This window comes from Peromyscus californicus, unplaced genomic scaffold (genome assembly GCF_007827085.1).
Source record: "Peromyscus californicus insignis strain IS unplaced genomic scaffold, ASM782708v3 Scaffold_4__1_contigs__length_199733344, whole genome shotgun sequence".
In the NCBI taxonomy this organism is placed as follows: domain Eukaryota; kingdom Metazoa; phylum Chordata; class Mammalia; order Rodentia; family Cricetidae; genus Peromyscus; species Peromyscus californicus.
Window position 1 is genome coordinate 39,166,962 of NW_026294562.1, and position 17,683 is coordinate 39,184,644.

The 17,683-nt window shown below is 38.0% G+C and overlaps 1 protein-coding gene across 2 annotated transcripts in view; it reads left to right on the forward strand.

Annotated features, from left to right (window-relative positions):
* Window positions 1-17,683, forward strand: part of Smc5 (structural maintenance of chromosomes 5) — a 72,136-nt gene that overhangs the window by 34,170 nt on the left and 20,283 nt on the right. For both annotated transcript variants that reach the window (XM_052762727.1, XM_052762728.1), the window contains exons 11-17: window positions 2,545-2,658; window positions 6,267-6,361; window positions 8,240-8,372; window positions 9,280-9,453; window positions 9,547-9,716; window positions 11,876-11,999; window positions 12,417-12,539. In XM_052762727.1, the coding sequence (XP_052618687.1) occupies window positions 2,545-2,658; window positions 6,267-6,361; window positions 8,240-8,372; window positions 9,280-9,453; window positions 9,547-9,716; window positions 11,876-11,999; window positions 12,417-12,539 (933 nt within the window). The remainder of the gene's footprint in view (window positions 1-2,544; window positions 2,659-6,266; window positions 6,362-8,239; window positions 8,373-9,279; window positions 9,454-9,546; window positions 9,717-11,875; window positions 12,000-12,416; window positions 12,540-17,683) is intronic.

Below are 17,683 nucleotides of genomic sequence, written 5' to 3' on the forward strand. Positions count from 1 at the left end.
TAAGGGTTAGGTAAGTGTACATATAGATAGATACGAAGGGAAAGCGAAAGTAATATTTATAATAACAACTGTACTTTATATTAACACAGTAATGTGCATAATGAAGAAAATTCATAAAGATACTGATCACAATGGAATACAGTTCAGGCACCCTCTCGACTATTGCTAGTAGTCTAAGGTTGAGTCATCCTTGTGGATTCCTGGGAACTTCCTTAGCACCCTGTTTTTCCCTGTTCCCATGATGTCTTCATTTATCATGGGATCTCTTTCCTTGCTCTCCCACTCTCACCCTGTTCGACTTTTCCCTTCGTATCTATATGTACACTTACCTAACCCTTAAGTCTACTCGAAAATGAACCTACATTGGCAAGTTGAGAATATATACATTGAAAGTGTTAGTCATATAGCTTGTTCTGTTTCTGTGATTTATTTCTAATGACTCCAATCTAGAATTGGACAAATGTGGAAAAGATTTGCAGATATTATTCTCAAAGTAATATTTATAATAACAACTGTTATGAATACAGTTCAACCATTAAAATACTGTTGTGGGGCTGGGGTGATAGTTCATTTGGTAAAGTGCTTGCAAAGAACTGAATTTGATCCCCCAGAACCCATGTAAAAAAAACCAACCATGCTGGTGTGCTTATAATCCTAGCACTAGGGAGGTGGAAGCAGATGGCTCACTGGGGTTCTCTGCCAGCCATTCTAGCCTACTTGGTGAATACCGGGCCAGCAGGGGATCCTACCTCACAAAACAAGGTAGATGAGGAACAATAATGATTGTCCTCTGACCTCTACTTATACAAATGTATATGAACCTGTATACATGCATACACATAAACAAATAAAGCTATAGGTTAGGTCTAATAATAAATGAATGAGTTTATGACATGTTAATGAATTATAAAGTAGGTTGAATAGGGTATGTAGAAATTTTTCATTTAAAAAATGTGAAACAGGAGACTACATCAACTAGATGATCTACTTTCCAGTCTGTATCTTACTCCTTTGTGAAGGTATAACTCTAAAATTCTTTTAAATGTTTAGTTTCCACTAAATACCAGAAAGAAAGGAGCAGGATTCTAAGAAACAGGAAGATGAACTAATATGTTGGATAAATTTTACTTGAGGATATGCATTATCCCTGGAAAAAAGGATAAATTATCCACTGTTAGAATGGCACAAACTGGCTAGTGACCAGAATGACTATTTGTGAGATTTCAAAGAATTGAATGGCCATGGAATGAACTCTCTACACAAGATGAGGGCTTTTGGTTCTCAAATGGAAAGATACTTCTAATAAATACACCCTGGAAAAACCTGAGAACCAAATCCTATGCTGGCTCATCCAGAGCAATTATTTTTGTCCAGTCTAAAAGTTGAGGTGAACATCAGCTTACATTTTCATTCATTTGCACTTCCAATAAAGTAATTAAATATGAAAAGAAAAAGTGTGAAATGACAGACACCAGAGTGTGTGCTTGGATAATTGTATCTTACAGAGATTATTGTCTGTGCATTCCCATTTTTCTACACTGCTGATGTTTTCTAGAGAATAGTATTGACCAATGTTTATATAATAAACCTTTTTTTAAAAAACTATGCTAGCTCTTTTTTTTTTAAAGCAATATTGGAAATTGAATCTAGTGCCTATTATGTAGTAAACAAGTGCTCTCCCACTAAGCTATATCACCAGACTAGAGCCCTGGTTAAAAATAGCATGTTTCATGATAGAACATCCTGTGTGAATACCTTGTCTTTCATCTAGCTCTCCTGTGAAATCTAATAGATTCAGTGTTCTCTGTATGGTGCTTTGCTTTGCATTTTGCTCATTTGTCTGCTATAAGTAAAGGTTTAATATTCTTGAGACAGTTCTCCTCTTACCTGTTTTAATATCTTTCATAGAACTGAGCCACTTGTGCTGTAGTGTCTAATTAGTAAATATTTTTTAACATGTTAGTAGAAGTTGTGTGTGGTGGTCTGTGCCTGTAATACCAGCACCTATGAGGTTGATGTAAAAGAGGACCACAAGTTTGAGGCCTGCAGCCCAAGCCACATAATGAACTGCAGGTAGAATCACATAGTAGGGAAAAAAATCAAAACCCCAAGTAACTAAGTTTATGTTGTAGTGATGCAAACCTTTGACTTCTTGAGGGCTCCGATAGCTGATTGACATAACAAGTTTTTTCCACGTGTCTTATGAAAGTATGGTTTTGTACCTATAAGCTATTGCCAAGTATAATAGGAAGTGTTTTTGAAGATTGAGAAGAAAAGTACTAAGTTTGGGGAAAGATAGGAGCTGTTTGTGTTTGTGGGTAGCAGTCTCCAACTTGAGTGAGTTAAGTAGAAGGAAACTAAAGCTGTATCTCAGATAATTGAAAACTCATTGTGCAGCAGAGCCTCATGTGGTTGTTCTGAGTAACAAATGAAATGTTTTGAAATTACTTAGCAGTAAATTTAATCTAGTCAAATCCAAGATGTATGTGCATACACTCTAATATTATCAATGGGTTTCAGAAAAACTAATTTTTCCCTTTTTAGATTAATATGAAAGATAATAAAAATGCAAAATATGTTGAAAATCATATTTCATCAAATGACTTAAGAGCCTTTGTGTTTGAAAGTCAAGAAGATATGGAGATTTTCCTCAGAGAGGTAAGTAGTAACTAGCAATATGTTATGATTGACAAGGCACCTTCTGATTTTCTCCCTTGTGGGTTTATAATCTTCTGTATTCTCTGAAAAAATATCATCTTCCTTATCCTCAATACACTTCCTCACTTTGTTAGTGTAAAGTGACCTGAGAGAAGTTTTAAAATGTTAGTATGTCGGGCTGGAGAGATGGCTCAGTGGTTAAGAGCACTGGCTGCTCTTCCAGAGGTCTTGAGTTCAATTCCCAGCACCACATGGTGGCTCACAACCATCTGTAATGAGATCTGGTGCCATCTTCTGGCCTGCAGGGACACATGCAGGCAGAACACTATATACAGAATAAATAAATAAATCTGAAAAAAAAAAAAATGTTAATATGTCCATCACAACTGAAACTCCTCCATTTTACTTGCCTCAACATTGTTTTCTCTTTTGCAGTATGGAAAAGGTTCAGGTTTGAGTTTGTTTGTTTTGGCTTAGTTTAGTTTGAGTTTTTATTCCTTTTGGGGTGGAGATGGTTTTTTGGTTTGGTTTGGTTTTTTGGGTTTGTTTGTTTGTTTAAGACCAAATTTCTTACTCACCTAGAGCTTACCAGTTAGAGTAGGCTGGCTGGCCAGCGAAGTCCAAGCGATCTGCCTATCTCTACCTCCTCCCCACTGGGATTACAAGTGTGCACGCCTGTCCCCACTCTTTTTATATGGGCTCCGGGGATCAAACTCTATCCTTGTGCTTACAGGGCACACACTTTACCCCTTAAGCCCTTTCCCCAGCCCAGTGTTTTTTGTTTTTTGGTTTTTTTTTTTTTGGTTTTTCGAGACAGGGTTTCTCTGTGTAGCTTTGTGCCTTTCCTGGATCTCGCTCCATAGACCAGACTGACCTCGAACTCAAAAAGATCCACCTGCCTCTGCCTCCCGAGTGCTGGGATTAAAGGTGTGCGCCACCACCACCCGGCTCCAATGTATTTTTTACATACCAATGTATTTTTTACATATCTTTTGTTAAATGTGTGCTTTATGGCCTATCTTAGTTGGGGTTTCTGTTGCTGTGAAGAGACACTCAGACCACAGCAACTCTTATAAAGAAAAACATTTAACTGGGGCTGGCTTACAATTCAGAGGCTTAGTCCATTATCAATGAATTATGTGTTCTTGCCCCACATCTTTGCCAGCATGTGCTGTTGTATTATTCAAGATTAGCTAAGGATCAGAACTGATGGAATGAACATGCATACATATGAAAGGGACTTATTAGAGTAGCTTATAGTAGTCCAATAATACTGTCTCCTGATGGAAAAACCAAGGATCCAGTAGTTGTTCGGTCCACCAGACTAGATTTCTCAGCAATCCCAGTCTGGTGCTGGAGTCCCAGGGAGGTTCTATACACCTGCAAGTTTTCTGTCCATGTTGGAATCCCAAAGAAGTAGGTTCTAACACCAGCAAAGGAATGGCTAGGATAGAAGAAGTTGCCAGTGAGAACGAGGACAAGCAGACAGAAAGCACAGCTTCCTTCCATGTCCTTTCGTGTGGGCTGCCACCAGAAGGTGTGGTCCAGATTTAGGGTGGGTCTTCTGACCTCAACGATCCAACCAAGATTATCCGTCACAGCCATTCTTTGTTTTATTGATCTTTGCCATCCTGACTGGGATAAGATGAAATCTCAGAGTAACTTGAATTCACATTTCCCAGATGGCTGAGGGTGTGAGCATTTCTGTGTTTCTCGGCTCTTTGTTTCACCTTTGGGAACTCTGCTTAGTTCATGCCTCATGTTTTAAAATGGCTTGTTTGTTTTCTTGATGTTTCACTTTTTCTTGGTTTGTTGTTATTTGTATATTCTATACACTAACCCTTTTCCATGAGTGAATTTTTTATTTTATATATTGCATTTTATTTATCTAGCGTTTCTATTAAAATCTGTTTGTTTACTATGTCCACTAGGGTTGGCCATCTGTTTATTCAGTATGGTAATAGTTTTCTTGAACAAGCTTAACTACTTTAAAATTTGTGTCTGCTAAATCTGACATTTGTGTTCCTGTGAGGTCAGTTTCTGACTGCTTTTTCTCTTAGCTATGATAGCATTTAATTTTCATACATAAGAATTTTTATTGTTCATTAGAGTTGCAGGTCATACCCCTAGGGTCAGTTACCTTCTGAAGAGACTGACTAGCAGTGAACTTAATTGGACTCAAACTTCAAACTGTTAGCAACTGAAGGGTGTGTGTGTGTGTGTGTGTGTGTGTGTGTGTGTGTGTGTGTGTGTGTGTGTGTGTGTGTGTTGGCATAGCATGTGGAATCCAGAGGTCACCATCTGATGTCTTCCTCTTTCCACCCACATAATTTTTTTTTTTCCAACAGAGGTTTTTTTGGTTTATTACATGATATAAAAGTGCTTGCAATGACACTCCAGAGAACAGGCCCTGCACCTCGCCGGGGCAGCCCAATAGACCCATAGACGAGGGACCTTGAACCAGACGAATGATTGCTTGCAATGAACACTTGAAAGGGGAGATGTATGGACCAAGGAGTATATGGTTTGACTTGTTGGGTCACACTGCAGCTTCTATGATGAAATTTTTAAACCCTCCCTCCCCCTCTTTTTAATTTTTCTCATTTTATTTTCTTCTTTTTTTTTCTCCTGAATTTTATTTTATTGGGAGTGAGGTGCAGGGGTGGAGGGTGGATGTGAAGGGATGAGGAATGAATTGGATCAAGATAGATGATGTAAAAACCACATAGAATAAATAAATTTTATTATTAAAAAATCTGTAAGTGCTTGCAGTGGATACAGAATGCTGGAAATCCAGTCATAGGAAACTCCACACTAGTTTTTGAAACAGAGTCTCTTGCTTCATGTGGAACTTACTGATTGGCTAGGCTGACTGGCTGATAAGCTGTAGGGATCCTCCTGTCTCTGTACCTACCCAGTGCTTTGCTTATAGATACATGCTGCCCTACCCAGCTTTTATGTGAGTATTAGGTATGAACTCATGACAGGCACTTTATGTACTGAGCCATCTCCCTGGCCCTCCTGTTCAGCGCCCCCTCCTACTTCTGTTTGCTGCCTTCTCATGGTCCACTGCAGATTTTCTATGCATTTTCAGTTAAAGAATCAGCCAAAGATTGAAACAGACTCGAGTATTGTGAAGCTTCTCACTTGGCAGGATCCTGCCAAGAATTATTAATGAAAGTATAGCTGCTATCTATATATTTTGAAGCCAGTTCCAAACATTCTGTTTCATCTGAAAATTCGGTATATATTTCTGAAAGAAATACACTCTTGGATGGGTGTAAGGCCACATACCTGTAATCTCAGCCCTTGAAAGGCTGAGGCAGAAGATGGTGAGTTTGAGGCCAACTTGGGGTACATAGTGAGTTCCTGTCCACAGAATAAGTAAGACCCCGTCTTGAGCAGAAAAACCAAAAGCAGAGAAACCCATAAAGTAGAAAAGCTCATACTGAATTTGTGGGGCGTAAAGTTAAAGGGAAAATAAAAGGTAATGAATGCTTTGCTTAAATTGCTGATCATCCTAGCAATGCCAGTGGGGGTATGGTGACTTTAGAAATGATTTCAATTAAGCACATGGTAATTAATATTGTCTCTTATTATTGATTTAGGTTCGTGACAATAAGAAGTTAAGAGTAAATGCTGTTATTGCTCCCAAGATTTCATATGCAGACAAAGCACCTTCAAGATCTCTGAATGAGTTAAAGTAAGTTGAAAGTATTATTAGAACTAATTTGAACACTGAATAATTTTAAGTGATTTTTAATTCTTCATATAGTGTTTGGTATAAGCTGTATTAGTCTGTCTTAGGTGATCTGCTGAAGTCTGAGCAGGAAAGTTCACACTTAGGAATGTGCCAGGTTTCATGTTCATACAGGTGATTTTTCAAATTTGAACAGTATTAGATTAGTTAAAGAAACATACTACATATCTTTTACTAGAAGTAAAAGACATAGGTTAGCCATTGGAAATAGGAAGTAATGAATCATTTTCTAATGTAAAAATAATTTCTGTGCCGGGTGGTGGTGGCATATGCTTTATCCCAGCACTTGAGAGGCAAAGGCAGGCAGATCTCTGTGAGTTTGAGGCCAGTCTGGTCTACAGAGCAAGTTCCAGGACAGCAAGGGCTCTTAAGTAGAGAAACCCTGAGTCAAGAAAATTAATAATAATAGCAATAATATCTGTAAGGGCTAAATGTAAAGAAATGCAGTTTTATACAGTTATATGCAAATATCTAATCTCTGGATATAACTAGACATTCTTAATTTAAAAAATTAAGAACAGGAACAGAAAAAGATAGTTTGTAAAAAAAAATTGTAATCATAAAAGGCTTAAGCTTAGCAGCAAGGAAGAAAATAGCACAAGTGATTTTAAAATATAAAAAGCCTTTTTCTCTACCACTATTAAAATGTGTCTTAGTTACTTTTCTTTCTTTGTTTTTGTTGTTGTTGTTGTTGTTGTTTGTTTTGCTGTTGTTTCATGACAGGGTCTCACTGTAGCTTTGTCTGGAACTCACTGTGTAGACCAGGCTGTCCTTGAACTTACAGAGATCCACCTGCCTCTGCCTCCCAAGTGCTGAAATTAAAGGCGTGCGCCTCTACCTCCAGCTTTAATTACTTTTCTATTGCTGTGAAGAGACATGACAAAAACAACTTTAAAAAAAGAATTTAATTAGGGGCTTGCTTACAGTTTCAGAGAATTAATAGAATCCATGACCACTGTGGTGGGGTGCGTGGCACCTGGCAGGCAGGCATGGCACTGGAGCAGTAGCTGAGAACACACATCTGATCCACAGGCACAAGGCAGAGAGAAACTGGGCCTGGTGTCGGCTTCCAAAACCTCAAAACCTACCCCCAGTGACACCTCCTCCAGTAAGATCACACCTCCTAATCCTTCCCAAACAGTTCTACCAACTGGGGACCAAGTGTTCACACGTGAGCCTGTGGGGGCTACTCTCATTCAGACCACCACACTGTCTTTGACTTTGTGCTTATTGACTACTGTCAACAATCAGATCGTATGTCTGTGAGTGCACATATGTGTTCCTGTATGTGGAAGACAACCACCAATATCATTTCTCATACTTTGCTCTCCTCAAATTTTTTTTGTGGAGTGAGAGAAAAGACAAAGTCTCATACTGTCCTAGAACTTACCAAGTAGGGTAGACCGTGTTGCTTGAGGCCCCAGTGATCCACTGTCTCCACCTCCCCGTTGGAATAATAAGCCAATGCCACCTTTCCTGGAGATTTTGTATGGGTCGTGGGGTTTGGACTCCAGTCCATAGCACCCAGACTTTTTTTTTTTTTCTTTTTTTTTTTTTTGGTTTTTCGAGACAGGGTTTCTCTGTGTAGCTTTGCTCCTTTCCTGGAACTCACTTGGTAGCCCAGGCTGGCCTCAAACTCACAGAGCTCCGCCTGGCTCTGCCTCCCGAGTGCTGGGATTAAAGGCGTGCGCCGCCACCGCCCGGCGCACCCAGACTTTTTTATTGTACTTGCAAGGCAAGCATTTCATCTGCTGAGCCGTCTCCTTAGCCTAGTAATCAGGTTTTTAAAGTAGTATTTTAAATTGGTCCTTTTCTTTTCAGACAGTATGGCTTTTTTTCATATTTGCGAGAGCTGTTTGATGCACCTGATCCTGTGATGAGTTACCTTTGCTGCCAGTATCATATTCATGAAGTTCCTGTGGGAACTGAAAGAACCCGAGAAAGAATTGAACGGGTAAGAAAGTAAAGATATAGAAACTCTCTTTTTATTTAACAGTTGTAGTAGGACATAAAACTGGGACTATTAACTAATATTTTATAACAGAAGTGATAGAGTTACCCAAAACAAATTAATAAATACTTTTATTTTTTAGAAGAATTAAGTAAAGTTAAAACTTGGAATGCCTGAATGCTCTTAGCTTATTGTGCCTTACTTGATGTGTATATGATGATTTAATCTTTAAAAATCTTGCACTCTAGATCATATTATCTTTCAAGTGTGCAATAGAATGGTAGACTGGGATATAGGTCTATTCTGGTAAGCTTTCACTTTCTTAAAGCTTTTATTTAAGACTGTCTCAATAAACAAATGGCCACTTTTCTTAGGATTATTTTCTTAGCAAATAAATCCTTAAAGTTTTTTGTAAGCAAGGACAGAACAAATCTCTTAGAACAGGCTTTTCTTTTTATTGTGAGAGGTTTGTTGTTGTTGTTTGTTTTGTTTTTGTTTTCTGAGACAGAATGTCATGTTGGCAGGCTCTCCATAAATTACTGTAGCTAAGTCTGGTCTTGAATTCCTTAATCTTCTTTCTCAGCCTCCCAAATGCTGGGATTACAGTTGTGCACCACCATGCCCAGCTTAGACTGTTTGTTTTTCAAACTACTAAGTTTATGTCTTGATACTGTGTGTGAACTAAGACTCAATTTCAGGCCTACCTGAAGTTCTCCTCATTATCCTCCTTTGTGTTGTTTCCAGAACATTTACCACTTTTTAGAGATATTGGTTAGGTAGTGTTAGTTTAAGTCTGGTATATTGGTCTTCTAGAATTCTCCTGGTTTATGTTCTTTATTTTTTTAGTCCTTTAAAGCATGTATCATAGTTTTTAATTAGAATGTTCATGAACTCCTACTTTATGTTATAGGTAATACAAGAAACTCGATTAAAACAAATTTATACAGCAGAAGAAAAGTATGTGTTAAAAACTTCTTTCTATTCAAATAAAGTTATTTCTAGTAACACATCCCTGAAAGTAGCACAGTTCCTCACCGTCACTGTAGATCTAGAGCAGAGAAGACACTTGGAAGAACAACTGAAGGTTGGTTCACTGCATATAGTTACTAAATTATTGGCTGGGTTTTAATGCTTTAGAATTTAAAAAGTTTGTGTTAACAATTTGCATATCCTATAGGAAATTAATAGAAAATTGGAAGCAGTGGAGTCAGGATTGGTGGCCTTGCGTGACACAAACAAGCATCTCGAGCTCAAAGACAATGAGCTGAGACTGAAGAAGAAGGAGCTTCTTGAAAGAAAAACCAAAAAAAGACAACTGGAGCAGAAAATCAGCTCCAAGCTTGGAAGGTATCTTGTAGCTTTGGGTGGGGAGTTTAACGAAACACGGCGTGCGTGCCTACTGGTTCAATCCTGTAATGTCCACGACTGTTCATAGTAATTTCTAAAGTTTTAATGTTAATGCTCAAATTACAGTTGTGGTCCATAGGGCAAGGGCAGTCAGACCAAAGTGTTTTCTTTCCAATCGTTTGACCCATTTAATGCCTGTGAATATAAATGTTCAGAATACAGTTAGAAATTATATTGGTACAGGAAAATGGCAGTTGTAGATTCTTTCCTAGGGCTTGTGACATCTCCAGCCATGGGTAATTGACTAGGGTTATGATACCAGATGTGAAATATGGCCTATTGAGTGGGCCTTAAGTCCAAGTAGAAAGCTATTGGTTACCCCCAAGATGAAAGTGCTACTGTTGCACTGTTGAGGATATTTTGCTGGCCTGCTAAACATGCCAACATAGACTGAGGGCATTTCACCAGACCCACCATAGATAAAGAGCTACAAGCAGTCAATGGCTGTTGAGAGATGGGGAATCAGTTTTCTCTGGGGAAGAGCTTCCTGATAGGTTATCTAATCCAAGTGGTCAGCCCTGAATACATGTACATATGAAAACCACTAAATGAACTCTCACACACACAGAGACATGATAATAAATCATGAATTTGAGAGGGATGGGGCATAGAGTAGTTGGGAGTGAGTGAGGGAGCAATGTAGAAATGATGTGAATGCAGTTGTCATACTAATTTCTCAGAAAATAAATTTAGATTCAAAGAAATGGGAAAGTAAAAAATATATTTTTAAAGAAGAAAACAATAAAGTATGTTAGGAAATTTTTCTTGGTTTTTAAACTTTTTTTTTTTAGCAAATAGCTTCTTTTCTGGGTTTTCTTTTTCAATTTTTGGCCTTGTTTATCACCTTTAATCCTTCATTTTAATCCTATTTTCAATTGTTGATAAACCATTTAAGCTTTACTGTTGGATCTATTGCTGAAAACTTTTCTTTTCTTTTGAAAAATCTAATCATTTTTGCAACACAATGACTTTTTGCCAGTTACCAGCCCAAATGTTTTATTCGTGTTCTTTCTACACTTTGTATTTCTGGGGTGATGGTTGAACTTTTTATGTAGGTCATCCAAAATACTATTGCAAAAACCTTCTTTTATTTTTATTTTTTAAAAATTTCTTGCTGGCCTCCAACCTTGTGCTTCCTAAGACCAGCTTTCATAATTATTCAGAATCTTGTTTTTCTCTGCAGCAACTCTTCCTTATACACCATCCCCTGTTCTTGATGGTTCTTGTTTATTACTACTTCTGCCCTTTTTTGAGCCCCTTGGAGTCACCATGGTTTAATGGAAAGACCATGGACACTAAGTTGGTGTTAAACTTATCCTACCACTTAATATCCATAATATTAGGTGATTTACTTTTCAAACCTTTGTTTCTTAATTTATAAAGTTATTTTAATGATAATTTTAGGACTCTTGCATGGGGGCAAGGTTTAGCTCATGTAGCTCAGGCTGGCCTCACCCTTCCTGTGTAGCAGAGTGTGACCTTAAACTTGTGATTTTCCTGCCTTTGCCTCACCACCACTCCTGATTAATGCTGCTACAGGGATTGGGTCCAAGTCTTTATGCTTTGTTGGGCAAGCACTCCACCACTGGAGCTACATTCCCAACCCTGTGTTGATTTTTCTTCTGTTTTTACCAATGGATCAGCTCTACCTGCTTAAGGATTGTGTTTCATGAACAATGTGGTAACAGCTTATATTAATAAATAAATTCTGGGCCAGATATTATACTATGTTATGTGTTTTTTCTCCAAAATTCAGTGGGAGGAAATTTTATCATCTTCAGTTTATAGATGAAAAAGCTTAAGCTCCTTATCAAGTTCTCCTTATCGATGAATAAGAAAGGGGCAATTCAAGCTCCCTTTCTGCCTCCATAGCCTGCATCAGCACCATTCCTGACACTAGACTGTGCTAGTCATAGAACTGCACAATATGTTTTGATCCTGACTGATTTGCCTTAAGAGATGCTTAATCTAGGAGCTAACATTTATACTTTTGCTTAGTATTACTATATAACCCCGAAAGCTTCAGGGGACTTAAGGCTTTGGACTTGATCCTGTGTTTAGCTCTGATCTCTCCATCTTTATGTGTGTCTGTCATACAGTATAAGGCTGATGGAACAAGATACTTGCAATCTGGAAGAGGAAGAGCGAAAAGCAAGTACCAAAATCAAAGAAATAAATGTTCAGAAAGCAAAACTTGTTACTGAATTAACAAGCCTAGTCAAGGTAAGACAGTTTCTTAATTTTTGACATTTAAAAAAAATATTGCTAGATACTAAAATTTAGTGATTTTTACAGGATTTTGTGGGAAATAATCTCTTAAATGTTTTTCTGTTTTAGTAATAATAAGCAAGAGATTTTTATGATTAGTTTCAGCTTGTTTAAGTTTTAATGCTTACAGAGAATTTTAAAAGTTACTTATTAAACTAAATTATTTTCTTCCAGATGACTTAAATATATAGGAAATTATCTTTTTTAAGTAGTTTTATTTGAATTATTTGATAGAGATGTCAATCAATCACAGTAGGAAGATGTTAATTTTTCATGATTCATAATTTAGTTTTGAAAAAAAACTGGCATTTTTCATAGTTGTAAAGCTTAGGCAACATAAAAAGAAAATTCTTATGGGTTGTTTGCTCGTAGATTTGCACTTCTTTGCATATACAGAAAGTGGATTTGATTCTTCAGAATACTACAGTGATCTCTGAGAAGAACAAATTAGAAGCAGATTACATGGCATCATCTTCACAGCTGCGTGTCACAGAGGTAATAAATGTTTGTCTTTGTTGTTTTTTTTTTTTTGGAGTCCATCCTCAAACCAGTTTGAAGTATACATCACATACTATCATTTGTAATGTGCAGTTGTTGTATCCTATATGATTTAAATTTTAGAGGCCAGTGAGATAGCTCATTGGTTAAAAGTGCTTGCCACATAATGGCACTGACCGAAGTTCAATCTCCAGAACCCAGGAAAGGTAGGAGAGCGCTGACTCCACAGTTATTAGTGTGTACACCTGTGCTCTCAGACATAATAATAATCATTATTAATAAAATAAAATACATTTTGTTAATAAGGGAGCAGTACTTGAAATGTGTAAGAGTGGATGGATTATCACAACAGTTTAACCTTAACTTTAATATTTGGCAGTGGAGTAATAAAATTGTTCAAGAAGTAGGGAATACACAAACTTAATTCTAAAGATGTAGCATCAAGGAGATGATGACAGTTACTTTTCATTTTCGTTTTTGTTTTTGTTGTTACTTAGTTTTTTAATGTCCAAATTCCTTTCTCAAAAATAAGACAACTTGTGCAGTGACAGAACTGAACTTTGAGGAATCCCTGTCGATGTCCTACAGTCCTGTTCTGATACTAACCACATACAGTTAGCATCACATTGGACAGTTTATAAGGAATACTCCTGTAGACCACTCTTTCTTAATTCACTGGCTATAAATTCAAGGAACCTAGACCATCTATACTTGTGACCATCTACTACAAAACCCTGGTTTTCTATGGCCCCTTTGTGGTGGGTAATGCACTAGAAGAGCACAGAACTCTGAACAACACTTTTTATCATAATGAGACATACAGAACAACAGCTGAGAGGGTCCTAAGAGGAGTCTCAGTGCCCTGCTCATGAGGAGTTGTAGTGTGTCACTGTCCCAATGATTCCTTGTGCTTACCAGCCAGGATGCTGCACCACGCTGCAGGATTTCTGTTGAGTTTCTATTACATGGGCATAGTTGCATCATTAGCCATGTGATTGTACTCAGTCTCCAGACCTCCTGTTTTAAATTTGGGAAGTCATGGTAAATGCTGATGTCATATGGTTCAAAACTCTCTAACTATAAGGTTAGTCTTTCTGACATTGCCCACTAACATCCTGAGTTTACCCCCTTAAAATATACTCAGGTGTGATCCAAGGAATTCTTGAATAAAGAATAATCTCTTGACACTCATTTTCAAAGACTAGTCACATTTTTCATTTCCACCTGTGAACTCCAGAATACAATGGGGCAACACAAGTCAGTAGGAACGTCAAAACTAGCCTGACATTATCAAGAACCCCCAAATCAAACTGCCACTGGACACTCTTCTCTAAAGAGATGAGGCCCCTTTAACCATGGAAAGCTCAGCTGTCTAGTATGAAAAGAGCCGAAACTGAGAGAGACTGTTCAGACTAGAGAATAGTCTAATAATGCTGGCATTGTCTAGACTTAAGAATCTCAGCCAGGCGGTGGTGGCGCACGCCTTTAATCCCAGCACTCGGGAGGCAGAGCCAGGCGGATCTCTGTGAGTTCGAGGCCAGCCTGGGCTACCAAGTGAGTTCCAGGAAAGGCGCAAAGCTACACAGAGAAACCCTGTCTCGAAAAACCAAAAAAAAAAAGAATCTCAAACTTCTTTGAAGAACTTACTGAAAAGAGTAAAAGCTATGTCATAAAGGGACAGTGATACATATACTAACTGTGTAGTTGTGAGTCTGAAAAAGAAAGATAGAAATAAAATGGCATATTACTTGCTGTTTGTTGTTTTAGATATCAATATTATTTTATCAGTTGATCCTTTAGGACAGGGAAATAAGGAGTGTTTCAGTATTATTCATTGTCAAAAGCCAACAGATAAACTTTCTTCCAAGAAGCTAAGAAGGTATGAATATCATGTAAAGTATTTGCACAAAGATAGTCATGTACAAAGAAGAGGTATTAAGAGTTGGGGCAATAGAACTTAAGAGTAAGTGTTTTGTGTATAAATACATGGGCTATAAAAATTACTGCTGCAAAATGCAGGTGGAATTATGGCTAGGTGGATGCATGACTATAATTCTAGTAGCACTTGAGAGGCTGAGGCAGCAGGATCATTTGAGCTTCAGAGTTTGAGGTCAGCGTAGGCAACATGGACCCCCATCTCAAATAAATAGCCAAATATAAATCAGGTTCTTAAATATGAATGTCTATAATTTCTCTACTAAATTTTTTTTTAGGTAAATTCTAACATCTACAGAATGTGAAACATACATATAAAAGAAAAATGTTTCAGAAAGGGTAAAAATAGAAGAATCATGGCTATGGTTATCTTTTTAGAGTGATAAAAATATAGCATTAAATTTATAATGTCTATGCAGCTCTGCAGATTTCCTAACAGTCATTGATTGACTAGTGCACTGAAACTTCTGATCTTCTGTAGATTCATGAAATCTGTTAAATGAGTGGGAGACTAAAGTCTTACCTCTATCTTATTAGGAAGTTCCTGGCATCTTACATATGTTACTGAGTAAAGTAGAAGAGGGATGTATATCGTCTTTCCACTTTGTAGGAAATGGTCAAGGGAGTGTGGTAAAGCCCCTTGGGGATAGGCCAGTCAGTACCTTTCCTACTTGTTCATGGGTTAGGAGATGAGCTTAATCTTTGTTTGTTTTAGTTGTTAGGTTTTTTCCCTACTTTGAAATAACCTACAAATAAAATTAATTTTTCTTCAAGACAAAAGTGAAATGAAACAAATATATCTAACTTTGTTTTGAGTTAGCAGCATAGCCTCACAGAGAAAAATTATTCCAAAATAATTTGATTCCAAACACGAAAAGAATTTCATAGAGAATCTTAACCTGTTTTCAGTAATTAAGCTGCTAATATCTGAGATGTTCTTCTTGTACAAGTGAAGAAATAAATGATGCCATTAGGATTTTTAGCCTAAAAGAAAATAGCTTCAGTGTAAAATAAGGATGTTAAATAATAAAAACTTTAAAGACATTAAGTTAGAAATAGCCAGAATAACTTCATAATATATTTTCTCTAAATGGGGCTGGGAGAGGTGGGTAGACAAGCCTAGCATGGTGGTACATGGCTTTATTGCCTGCACTCAGGAGGCTGGTCAAGAGGATAAGTTTGAGGACACCCTGTACTACACAGTGGACTCTTGTTTCAGAAAGAAAAAAAAAAAATCACCCTCCCCTAAAGAAAATAAATCATTTCCTCTTTCCATCTGCATGGCCTCAAAGTACTGTTTTGTACTGAAGTGGCTCATTGGATAAATTAGTTGATTCCGAGTCTAGAAAAAGAAATGTGTGTGTAAATAAGCATAGGTAAACCTTGATTTTTGTCATGCATGAAAACAAAACGAACAATCCCAGATGACGACTCTGTGAACCTAAATGAAGACTTTTTTTGGAGCCTTTCCTGGAACTTGCTCTGTAGCCCAGGCTGGCCTTGAACTCACAGAGATCCATCCGCCTTGCTCTGCCTCCTGGGTGCTGGGATTAAAGGCGTGTGCCACCACTGCCCGGCATGAAGACTCTTAAGTGGCCATAGATGATGGGATAGTAAGTTGACTGTATCAGGAATGTCTAAATTGACATTTAGAATGATTCTCTAAAAATCTTATTAGATTAGAGGATATTTAGAAAAGCCAGTTCATTATTTTGAATAATTCTAGAGAAATGAGCATTCGTCCTACTTTTTTTTAAATAGTGGGGGTTGGCGGTAGAATGAGAGAAGGTCTTGCTGTTTTTTTCTTGGCTAGCCTGAAACTCACTATGTATACCAGGCTGGCCTTGAACTTATAGAGATTCACCTGTCTCTGCCTCCCAAGTGCTGTAATTAAAGGGGTGTGCCACTGTGCCCATTATTATTTGTGTGTGTACATACATGTCTGAGTGTGTCTGCAACTTTTGTGCAGGTGCCTACAGAGGCCACAAGAGGGTGTTGGCTCCCCAGGAGCTAGAGTTACAGAGTTGTGATCTTCTACAAGAGCATTATGTGCTCTTAACTGCTGAGTCATCTCTCTAGCCCCTTCATCATACATTTGTTAGATCCCAAAGTTTAGGGTCTCGAGTGGGCATCCCAAGAACCCAGACTCCGGTCCAGTTGATGCAACAGCACGAGGTTTATTGAAGAAGCGACTGTACAGTCGGGCTAACTCAGCTCCAGAGAGCAAGAGTCGTGCCTGTTGCAATTACATAGGTACTTTTAAAGGAAAAACCCACAAAAGCCATAAGATTACAATTCCCATACAATTTCGTTTCACAAGATCATGGTCTGATCACAGAGTGGGTACAGTCATGTCCTCATGTACATTCTTCCCGAAACCTCAAGGTGGGTATCAGGACGGGAGTGTAGTTTACACAAAGGTCACAGTGGTCCTTCCTGGAACACCTGCAACTATCCCAGTCACAGTTGAGCACATCTCTTAACAGAAATCTTTTTACATTGTTACATTGTTGCAGGGGTGGTTGAATAATGGCTGAGTCAGGTTGCCCTTGGAACTAGCTTTCTTTTTAGTTCCTTATTCTCCTGGGGCTTGGGGGTGTAAGCCTGAAGGTTAGGGTCTTTCACATTTAATATGTGAACTGTTTATTATCAGGAATATAGAAATAAATAGGATCTTTATAGACATTCTAGCCGATGAATGAAGAAGAAATGATAGTGTTAGAGATGTGTGTCCTGATGACATATTACCACTTATGAAATGACACTGGGAAATAATCAAATTTCTCTCTGTATAAGCTTCTATCTAGAACAAGGTATTGTGATCTCAGAACTATTGGTATTTGGATCAGGTAATTCTTTCTGTAAGAGACTTACTATCCTGTGCATTAGCAGCTCCACTGACAGCTCTACCTAAAAAGAATGAATAGTAACACACACACACACACACACACACACACACACACACACACATACAGTCATTCAGTCACTCACTCACCAGTAGTGGCAATTAAAATTTCTAAAGGCATTGCCACATACACGCTAGCAGGCAAAACCACTTCTAATATAGAACCTCCAGTTTGCTTTTTTTTTGAGACAGGGTCTCGTGTAGATCAGGCTGACCTCAGACTTACAGAAGTCACCTGCCTCTGCTTTTTGCTGGCTGGCATCAGGGTACATCACCAAACCTGGGAAGAAATGGGTTGCGT